The 11,811-nt window shown below is 45.8% G+C and overlaps 1 protein-coding gene across 1 annotated transcript in view; it reads right to left on the bottom strand.

Annotated features, from left to right (window-relative positions):
* Positions 1–11,811, bottom strand: part of LOC107107942 (probable helicase with zinc finger domain) — a 94,064-nt gene that overhangs the window by 10,506 nt on the left and 71,747 nt on the right. Inside the window, exon 12 of the mRNA XM_015408309.1 lies at positions 10,163–10,673. Coding sequence (XP_015263795.1) covers positions 10,163–10,673 — 511 coding nt within the window. The remainder of the gene's footprint in view (positions 1–10,162; positions 10,674–11,811) is intronic.

Raw genomic sequence — 11,811 nt, 5'->3', positions numbered from 1 at the left:
CCCCTGTAATGTCTTACGATAATCTGGAGACTGTTTTTGATTCTGTATGCTGTCTGATGGGTCTTTGACCGTAATAAACTGATTGATTGATTGATATTATAGCTTTGGAAAAAGTGCAGAAAAGGGCAACTCGAATGATAAAAGAGTTGGAACACTTTCCCTATGAGGAAAGGTTAAAGCGCTTAGGGCTCTTTAGCTTGGAGAAACGATGACTGAGGGGTGACATGATTGAGGTTTATAAGATTATGCATGGGAAAGAGGAGGTAGAGAAAGAGGTACTTTTCTCCCTTTCTCACAATACAAGAACTTGTGGGCACTCAATGAAATTGCTGAGCGGTCGGGTTAGAATGGATAAAAGGAAGTACTTCTTCACCCAAAGAGTGATTAACACATGGAATTCACTGCCACAGGAAGTGGTGGCGGCTACAAGCATGGACGGCTTCAAAAGGGAATTAGATAAGCATATGGCGCAGAGGTCCATCAGTGGCTATTAGCCACAAGGTATAGATAGGGACTCTGGGGCAAGTGATGCTCTGTCTTCTTGGTGCTTGGGGGGGTCAATAGTGGGAGGGCTTCTAATGTCCTGGCCCCACTGGTGGACCTCCTGATGGCACTGGTATTTCTGGCCACTGTGTGATACAGAGTGTTGGGATGGATGGGTCTTTGGCCTGATCCAACATTGGCGTCTCTTATGTTCTTATGATGCTCACATTCTATTCCAAGACTAACCATGTTCCTGGATCTGGCTCAGAGAGCAGTGGGCTCCCCAGACCAAGAGGCTTGCATTGGTGGTAATCAGTAAGTCCCTCTCTGGATGGAACACTCTGCCTTTGATCAGATGCAAAGAGACAACCCACCAACAAAGGGAATTCCTTAACTATGGATTGAGGCTCAGACTTAAGTGGTGAGGGCAACTGACTGTTGGTGAGGAAGTAAGAACCACTGAAGGTCCCTGGAGTGTACTTGAGTTCATGGGACTACGGCAATGGCTACAATCATGGAACCCAGGAGCTGGGTCAGAAACATCAGGTCCATGGACCTTGAGGCAATGACAAGATTTGTTGCACTCTTTAGCTTTGACACTTTTTCTGGCAGGAGGAAGAGCTTCATGCAGACTGAATCCACAGTTGCTCCTAAGTGAGACAACACATGTGATGGGGTAGATTGGCTCTTTTTGATGTTGATGAGGAAGTCGGGTGACAACAAATGCTCGGTAGTGGACTGCTTTCTCCTCTGGGATGCTTTCTCCTCTGAGGGAGACCTGATGAGAAGGTCATCTAAGAAGGGGATGCACGTGTGTACCTTGGGATCTGAGGCTTGTTACAAGGGCAACTATGACCTTTGTGAACACGCTCATGGCTGATGCTAATTTGAAGGACAGGGCCCTGAACTCGTAGTGATCCCTTCCCCAAGCAAAGTGGAGATACTTCTTGTGTGTGGGGGAAATGGGAACATGTAGGTATGCCTTTTGAGGTCTATGGATGTCATGAAGGCCTCTGCTGAAATTGTCTCCACAACTGACTTTTGTGTCTCCATTTTGAATTTTTTTGTAATCCTACAGTCCCCGTTCTTTTTGGGAACAGTAAAAAAGATGGAGTAACCTGAATGCCTTTGATGCAAGGTAATGGGCTTTATTGCAGCAATCTCTAGGAGATGATGGATGGCCTCTTGAGGATGGTGTAGTTTTGCAGGATTGCTGGAACGAGAGGACTGTAAGAAGTGCTTTTGTAGGGGGGAGACAAACTCAGTGGCATAACCTTGACTCATGGTGTGCTGTACCCAGGTGTCAGATGTCAATGTGGCCTATTTCTGCCAGGAGAGTTGAAGTCTGCCCCGCACTGGTGCCTGGTGTCAGGAGTGCTGTGGGTTAGGTTTGTTGTCTCTGTTGCCCGAGTTTTGGCCCTGGGTGTACTGAGAGTTGGACTTGAAGAAAAACTTTGGCTTGGACCAGGTCAATTTTCTATAGTTTTTATGGAATCTGGGAAGGGACTGGGAGTTAAATGCCCTTCTGTCACCTATCCTCTCTCTTGGAGAAAAAGGACATAACATTCTCTTAATCCTTGGTCTCTATACATTTATAGTTTACCCCCAGGAAAGGCCATGAGGCTACATGAACTTTGGAAGTAGTGTCCACAGTCCAATTCTTCAGCCATAAATTCCTCCTTGCCACCACAGTGGAGGCCATAGCCTTCAAGGAAAATTTCATAGAACTGAAACTGGCATCAGCCATGAAGACTACAGCTCTCTCTAGTCTAGAGAAGTAGCCAGTAAGCTTCCTTGATAAATCAGGAGTTTCCCTCAGGAGTTTCAAAAGTCACATGATAGAGGCTCTAGCCATGAGGGCAACTGAGGCTCTAATGGCATAAGACCATCACTTCATGAGCTCTGCATAAGGCTGCCTCACTTTTTAATCTGTGGAATCCTTAAAGGACCTTTTCCCTCCTGAGACCAGATTGGCCACTGGTGCATCTACCACTGGAATTTTGAGGAGTTGAGAGATCTTTGGTAAAAAGGAGTATAACTATTTGATTTTCCCAATGTGGAAGCACTATCCTGACGGTTCAGTCCATTCCTCCTTGATCCCTTTAGTGAAAGGTTTAGGGCATACAGAACACCTCTTTGGCCCCATCTTCATCCCAATCGGGCTCTGAATCTCCCTTGGGGGGCGGAAAGTAGCAGAATCTTTAGGGCCCTGTAGAGTAATGGTGGCAACTCATTGTGAGGAAACAGTCTGTGAGACTGAGAAGCCTACTGAGGAGAGTCCATCTGATAGTTCCCCTTCCTTCCTGTCAGAGTCTGAGTGCTCAGAATCAGGGTTATAAATCTCCGCCCCCAGATGGGAAGAACTTGGAGATGAAGCCCAGGAGAATGGGGGGGGGGAGGCTTTTTTGTGCTGTTTTGGTTGGCCAAGAGGATTTTTTTGGCAATCTGAGTCTGGTCCATAAGACAGTCCCTGGCCCCTGAGGCAGAATGTAGGTTGATGAGGTAGGGGGGCACCTGAAGAGCCACACTTCTTTCTGTCCTAATACTGCTCTCTTCTGACCATCTCATTATTTAAAAAATTGGTCAGACACTCCTGAAATCCCACCAGGGCAACAAAGGCATCTCCATCTTTTCCTGAGGGGCCTAGGGAAGCAGGATTGACCTGCACACTCACCACCTCTTTCTCAATTTGCATTTGTGCTGCGGCTGCTGACCCAGGCCACTGGAAGCTACTGCAAGAAGGCGCATGGGTTTTGGCACCAAAGATCTCATAGCTGGCTGAATTTCTTTCAGTTTCAGCCTGACTCTGTTCTTTGCTCTCCTTTCATTGCAAGTCGCCAATGGTTCAAATTTAGGCAATTGAGATGCAAATGACATAGCCACAGAGTTTTCAGCAAAGGTGCAGGTGCGAAGGTGGAATAAGGAGTTTCTCTTTCTCCCTCCAACGAAGACTATTGAGAAGAAAAACACAAAGTAAGGCACACAAGGGAAAGAAATGACAACCTAAAAAGGAACTCCACAGCAGAAAAAAAGCCAAAAGGCAGTTGGAGGTTGTGGCGTCCTCTCTTTAGGGAGGACTGGTTTTCCCTTTAAATGTGCTCTTTGCTTTTGTAAATGGGGTAGATTCTGCTGCCACCAGGAATTTAAGGATTTTCAAACCTTCTCTCTCTTTCTTTTGCTGGTAAGGTGACCTAGAGTCGGGGCTTTTCAGGGATCTATGTGGTCCTCAGGAAAGATAGAACTAAATTCGGGGATAAACTTGAACAAAAATGATTTATTGAAGTAAGAACAAAATATGAGGTTGGTTATTCTGTAACTATCTTGGATAAAGGGACTTGAAAATATGTCTATCAAATGTATCACACACACTGTCTTTTTTCCCTTTACTTTTTGTTTGTTTTGACATTCAGTTCCAGCATTAACAGGAGTCACTCTTAATCAGCCACACAGGCTAAGGACATATATACTGCACTCTTTAAGAACTCGCTCAGAACTAACTGAACACTCACTGACTCCCTAACTGAACAATTCCAACTGATTTCTGTCTCTCATAACTGACATACTGACACACCCACACAGATTCACTTCAAAAACCCCTCCCACACTCTGTCATCCACCAATCACAGCACATATTTCTCTCTCAATTACTCTAGTCTACTAACCATGCACTCCAACCAAGCATTTAAAGGCACACACACACACACTCATAAAACAAGGAATCATTACAGAGGTCCTCTGCATCCTGCATGTGTAAAGGAGGCAGGAAAAGAACTGAAGAAGGAGGTACTTCTCTCCTCAGGGGTGGGAAGAAAATGACCTAATATCCTGCCTTCAGGGATTGTGGGAGAAGGAGTATCTAAACATAAGGATGTCCCTCTCTTCTAAAATGAGATAGCCTTTTCTGTAGGATGTTTTAGATTTTCAATATCTAAAAAGCTGTTTCGATCATTGAACATAATCAAACCCTATCTTAAAACAACAGTCTTTCTGTAAAAACTTACTTTGCAGCAAGAATCTATTAGAACCATCTAATATTTTTGGGGGGGTTTCAAAGAAAAATCAAACAGATATCTGCATCTTTGTGATGTGATATGGAAGATTTTTTTTGGTTAAATGTTCCTGTCAACTGTGTTTCTAAGAAAGACTGATAGTCTTACTTTACTGACTTCTGTTTGAATTTCTCATTCACCATTAATGTTGAACTGCCAACCGAAGAGCACAACAATCCTTAAGGTAGTAATAACAATAAGAGAAATAAAAAGAAGGGGGCTCATGAAGGCTTTCAGGGGACTGGAAACAGCAATTCTCTCTGCTGGGTGTACCCCCCTTTCCCTCTTCCTCTTGTGATATCAAGTGCCATTTTAGTTTGCTACAGTAACCCAAAATGCTACCTGAAGACTTCATGTTCCCCACCCCCTTTAACAGACCAGCTTTTCCTGCAAACCTGGGCATTTATTTATTTATGTAGCTTATATACTGCCCTATTCTCCAAGAGGGTCTAGGGTGGCTCACAACATATGAAAAAATAAAAGCAATAAACATCAAAGCCAGATTTAAGGCAAATAGAACAAGATGGCAAGTAAAACAAAGACAACAACTCCAGAGCAACCCATGTGCCTCCTGCAGGATGTTAGTCAGATAATAAATTATTGTGAACAGGGGAGGCCGAGATGGTTGACCGTCTGCTGCCTCAGCCAAAGGCTTGGTGGAACAGCTCCATTCTACAGACCCTGTGGAACTTGAATAAGTCCCGCAGGGCCCTGATCTCAGTTGGGAGCATGTTCCACCAGACTGGGTCAGGGCAGAAAAGGCCCTGGCCCTGGTTGAGGCTAAGTGGATGTCTTTCAGGCCAGTGCAGTTGGCGTAGCACCATCTGAATGTGCGCTGCCACATTCTGCACTAGCTGCAGTTTCCAGGTCAGGTTCAAGGGCAGCCCCAGGTAGAGCGAGTTACAGTAATCCAGCCTGGAAATGACCATTGCATGGGTCACTTTAGCGAAGTCCCAGGAGGTGAGATAGGTAACTAATTGCCTGATCAGCCAAAGATGGTAAAAGGATGACATGGCAACAGCAGTGACCTGGGCCTCCATTGAAAGTGGGGCATCCAGGATCACCCCAAGGCTCTTCACCCTCGGTGTGGGTGTCAACAGCCCCCCGCCAAGCACTGGAAGCCAGATTCCCAGTCCCAAATCCCCACTTCTGTCTTTGTTGGATTTAATCTCAGCTGGCTCTGATGTAACCATCCAGCCATGGCCCCTAATGCCTTGGTCCAGAATATTTGGGGCAGAGTCCGGCTGACCATCCATTAACAGATAAAGCTGGGTGTCATCAGCATACTGATGGCAGGCCAGCTCAACCCTGCTGACCAGCTGGGCGAAGGGGCGGATACAGATGTTAAACAACATCGGAGAGAGGATTTCCCCCTGCAGCACTCCACATTCCAGTGGGTATCGCGGAGATATCCTCTCCCCAAGTGCCACCCTCTGTCCCCAGCCATGGAGAAAGGAGGAAAGCCATTGTAAAGCAGTCCCCCATATCCCTATGTCAGCAAGGTGATGGGTCAAAAGACTGTAGTTAACCATGTTGAACACTGCTGTCAAGTCAAAAAACAACAGCAGCGCCGACCCGCCTCAATCCAGGTGTCTCTGGAGATCATCTGTGAGGGTGACCAGCACTCCGTCCCATGGCCAGGGTAGAAGCTGGACTGGAATGTATCTAGGATGGAGGCATCATCCAAGAAAGCCTGGAGCTGCTCAGCCAGTGCTCTCTCAACCACCTTACCCAGAAACAGAAGATTTGAAACCGGGCAATAGTTGGCAAGGACCACAGGGTCCAATTATGGCTTTTTAAAGAGTGGATGCACCACTGACTCCTTCAGCCCCACTGGGAATATCCCTGAAGACAGGGCTAAGTTGATGATATCTACCAAGGGGCCCCAAACACCATCTCCACAAGCCTTGACCAGACAAGATGGGCACAGGTCAAGGAGACACATTGTGGGCTTCACAGTTGCTAGGACCTTGTCAACTTCCTCCTGGGAGAGCCGACTGAAATGGTCCAAAATCCAACCCAAAGATAGACAAGAGGCTTACAGTTCCCTTACTGTATCAACTGTGGCCAGGAGGTCCTGGCGGAGCAATGAGACTTTGTCTGCAAAACAGCTCACAAATGCCTCACAGCCAACAACCGATTCATTATCATTTTGCTTGCCTTTGGGCAAGGTAGTTAAAGACCAAATTGTCCTAAAGAATTGGGGTGGGTGAGTGCTCGCAGACACAATGGAGACTGCATAAAAATTCTTCGTGGCCTTCACTGCCATCTCATAGGCCTTCATAAACATCCTACAGGATGTTCTCACGGCTTCATCATGAGCATGCTGCCACCCTCGCTGTAGACATCTTAGCTCTTGTTCCATCCTCTGTAGCTCTGGGGTATACCATGAGGCTAGTTTGGCATGAGAGCAGATAGGGCAGCGTGGGCGATTTCATTGATCACCTCGGAGAGCTGCCTATGCCAATCCTACACCAGCTCATCGAGCATTGGATTCCACAAAGCATTTTAGAACCCACTAGGGTCCATTAGTCTCCCTGGGTGAGCATAAATATGCTCACCGCCTAAACAGGGAGGATTTGTAGTACTCAGCCGGGCCTTCAGAATGAAGTGGTCTGACCATGGAACTGCACCAGCAGTTACCAGATCCATTCATCCCCAAGCCAAAAAGAAGATCCAGCATGTAAACCGCTTATTGTGTAGGAGCCGATACAAACTGGGAGAGTTCCAGTGCCACCATGGACAACACTAGGTCCCTGGCCTGCAAGAAAGCTGCATCATCAACATGGACATTTAAGTCTCCAGAACTAATAGTCTGTGGTATTCCAGTGCCCAGCCTGATATAGCCTCCAACAAGCCCAGCAGGTTATCTGCTGGTGTGTCAAGTGGTTAGTACACCAGCCAGATAGCCAAACTCTCCTCAGCTTCCCACACTAGGCCAACACATTCAATACCAATAATTTTTGGTGTGGGGAGCACACTGATGGAGAAAGACTTCCAGATAAGCAGCACACACACCCCTGTGCCAATTGGTCCGAGACTGGTGAAGGACCAAAAAACTGGGAGGGGGCAAGCTGGTTCAGGGCAACAGTCTTGCCCTCCCTCACCCAGGTCTCAGTCATGCATGCCTGGTCTACACGCTGCTCTGCCAGATAATCTCGCAGAACAGAGGTCTTATTATTAATAGACCTGGCGTTACATAGTACCAGTTTTGGAGAAGGGTATATTTTCCTAGCCCTTAGCATCTCTTGAGATGAGACAGGTAGCAAGGGGACCAAGCATTACGATATCTCTGTCTCCTTCCCATATTCCACCTTGTCCCACTGGCATACCTTCCCCACCTATTACTGGTAGCCCTGACCTTAACATGGCCTCCCCTACCAGATGTTATCGCAACCAAAATGGGACCCACTAAGCATCTGATGGTAAATGCAGGAAGCAAGACTAATTCTAGCATGCAAATCACTAATATCTACCCAACTAAAATTACACAATACAGTCTCAAAACCCAACCAGCTCCTACTCTTAAGCCTACCAAACCTCCCACCCTACTAATAAATACTACTAATAAATGTAATTAATGTGATCAATGAAAACCACGACAATCCAAATTAATCAATTGTAAAAATCCAATTAATCAATTTCTAAGAAAAACGATTTCCTAATTAATCCAATGAAGTTAATTAGTTAAACATATATTTGATAGTACAGATAATCGGCTAAGGGACGGGCAATTTATCTCTGCTATGGTCAGGTAGAGTTCTATTTGCTGGTCAGGTAGTAGAATTAGGATACTGAGCACTGTCCCTACTGTGCCCTTTCTTCCTAAAAAAGGAATAAAGTGCCAAGGTAATTGCAATCTGTTCTTAAAGATTCTCCGAAGTCCAGTCAGAGGGCCACAGGGGCCTCCTGGGGTGTTTCCAACCGTTTGGAGACCTCCGTGTCTGATCGCTGTTGTTCCCTGTGTGTGTGCTGATCTCAGCTGTTTCTCAGGGACGTGCAGGAACAGTCCTTCCTCCTGATACAGTAACAGGAAGCTCTAAATCCTTTTGGGGTATCCAACAAATAGAGTCAATTCCAGGCTCAGTAAAGATCGTAGAAGGGTCTCTCTGTGAGTGGTCAGCCTTGCAGCTCACTTGCCCATAAACCAGAAGCAACCAGCAGCCAGCACCCACTCGAGGGCCAGTTGGATTCAGTATTAACAACAGTGGACCTCCCAAAAGAAACAGCAGGAGATGCCAGGACGGACACCACCCAGCTCAGAAAAAAGCCAGCAGACCACCTCATTCCCACTGTCAGTATACAGTCACCGCACCTCTGAAACCTCCGCAAGCCCCTGGCTCTCTCAACTCTCAATTCTCTGGTAAGTTGGAGCCCGTCCTCAGCAATGCACTGTGGGGGCTGGGCCACGATCCTGAACACCATCTCAAAACCACCTATCTCCATCTGTCTCCATCACCAAAGAATACCAGACATTCTCCTAGGCTAACCTGTGGGTGAATAAACACCCCAGAACCCTGAAGGGTAGTTGTGGCTGCTCTAGATAAGATAAAATTTGGCCGGCATCCCTGCAGTGGGATGCCGGCCAGGCGGTGGCAGTGTGGCGATGCAGCTGTTCGGAACATGACTGAGTCAAGCCAGAAACGTTTCCACCGGGCAGTACGGCGTGTGCAACTTAAATGAATTATATGTTGTCTTCCCTATCCCCTATGAAAAACATTGTTAGTCCCCTGTCTAAAGAGTAACTGTAAAACACTTTGAGCCCACTTGTGGGGAAAGCGATTAATAAATCGAAAGCATTATTATTATTTATTATTTATTATAATAAAATAAGCACATTAGGTTGAATCCAAAGAATCTTGAGCAGAGAGAAAAACAGCTGCTCATGTTGTAAGCATCTGGTTAAGCACTCACATAGCTCAATAAGAGATAGCTTTTATAGCAACTGCAACCGCAAACCCTGGTCCAAGCTGTAAAACATATTTGGATCATTTCTTTTTTCTGGCATTACCTATAAAAGCCTATGAGCAGAAGAAGACACCTTCTACATGTGGAAGGAAACCTTTGGATACAGAAAATAAAATATTCTCTTTACCTAATCATCCTGAACCACCCAAGCAAAATAAATAAATATATAAATTAACTTGCTTCTGGGACATGGTCAACTTGAATTTGGGAGAGAGCTTTCAGGTGATGTGAGTTTCATTAAGTACCGAGGTTACGAATGATATGCCTCAAATTAGTCTTGATGTTCAAAGCTAATTAATGTATGGGATATTAAAGAGGCACATTATTATAGATCATGTGGGAATCCTTATTTTGCAATAAGAGATCTACTGTGAAGTCTCTTATCCTAATGGTACTTAAATGAAAATGTCCTTCTAAGTACTACAGCCCTCCTTCTTTCCCAGAGGCTCAAGTCCAAAAGCAGCATTATAAAAAGACATAAAATAATCACATCCGAGAAGGTGGTTTCTGCATCCTGACAATAATCACCACTATATAATCTAATAGTCACATTCAAAGATTAAGGAAAAGCAGATGATATAAAACCAGCAACAGTGGAGCCAGGACTGTTCAGCCTAACAAACATAATCCAAACATGTTTATAAATATTACAACCTACATACCTCTTCTAAGCTGTGCAGCGAAGAAGCAGACACTGCTCGAGAAGTGAGGGGGTGAAATGGTTCCTGACCAATTGTGTGCTGATGATTCTGTATTTGTATAAAAGGGTTCTGTTGCGATCTATGAGGCAATGGAGGTATACCATAATGAAAGCTTTGCCCCATTAGATGACTCTGGTGGACATTAGCATAGGTCCATGATCCATCAGGCTGCAGATACTTCAAGGAAGGTGGGGTTATGTGTTCAGATGGCATTGAGAAAGGGGGATTGTACATCTGAGGCAAATGCTGCTGAAACGCTGGGCTGTTGGAGATTTCAATGTCTCTGTTCTCAGAGAAGTTGGCAAAGTGGCCAGTATGATTTGAACTGCATGAAGTAGCAGGGAGTGCTGGTGGGCTTCTGGGCTGCACTTGTCTGTATTGCAAAAGTCTTGACTGAGGAGGTGGCATTTCAGCTAGGTCCCTGCTTTCATTCTGATCTCGATGTGACAGTTCTCGGAGCAAATCCTGGAACCTATGTTAGTAAAAGATATTGTCCAAGTGAGAAATAGAACAAGAATGCTGGTAAAATTTCATCCCATTCAAGATAATCAGTAATGACTTCTAGACAGTCAGGTTCAAGAAATTTACACCTTGATCCAGGGGTATGCACATACACTCTTCACATAGACCAGGTATATTTTGTAATTCTCAATAACGGATTCCTTGAACTGCTTTCTAAACTTCCACAATGATGCTGATAAACGGTTGGGGATAGGAGCTGATGAAAGAACTCCTGAAATAGAAAACACCAGGACATACATTGCATCCCTAGGCCTATTTTGGAGATGCCAGAGTCTGCCCTTCAAAGCAGCCATTTTTTCCAGAGGGTCAAATCTCTGTTCTGTGCAGTTCAATTGTAATTCTGGGGAGCTCCAGGTCTCACCTGGACGTTGGGAGCCCTAGGCCTGGCAGCACCCCTGGGTGACCTGATACCACTTGTCTTGCATGACTCAACTAGGCTTGGCTGCTTGCTACTGTTCAACAGCAGCTACCCAATGAAAACCAGGCCCCACATTTGGAGGATTGCGAACTTAGGCCTGGCCACAACCTCTGGGTGACTTGGTATCACCCGACTTGCATGACTCAACTAGACCTGGCTGCTTGCTACTGTGCCACAGTAGCCCCCTTATGAAAGCCAGTGTGGTGTGGTGCTGAGAGCTTCAGAATAGGGTCTAAAAGACCCAGGTTCAAACCCCTATCACTGCGTAATTTTGGACCAATCACATACTTTCAGCCTAACATCTCTTACAAGGTTGTTGTGTGGGAAAGGAGGAGAGGAGAATAATGTAAGCTACTTTGGACCCCACTGTGGAGAAAGGTGGGGTATGAATGAAGCAAATAAATAACCAATATAGCTGAAGGTAGGAGGCAAAGGTAGGTTGGTAGATGGCTGAGGAGAAAATGTGGCAGGGAAAGGGGAGAAGATAATAGAGTTGCTGGAGGGGACAGAGTGTGGGGAGGGGGATATAAGGGAAAGTGAGGTACCCCCACAAGTCCTTGAGGGTTTCCTACGGGCCTGGCCCAGTGGCTGGCACAACACAACTGGGCCACAGTTTTCCTAGGTAGAGGCTGCTCGGGGGGGGGGGGGCTGAAGAAAAGAGGACAGAAAA

This window comes from Gekko japonicus, unplaced genomic scaffold (assembly GCF_001447785.1).
Source record: "Gekko japonicus isolate JY-2015 unplaced genomic scaffold, Gekko_japonicus_V1.1 scaffold421, whole genome shotgun sequence".
Lineage (NCBI taxonomy): Eukaryota > Metazoa > Chordata > Lepidosauria > Squamata > Gekkonidae > Gekko > Gekko japonicus.
This window is presented reverse-complemented; position numbering and strand designations above follow the sequence as displayed.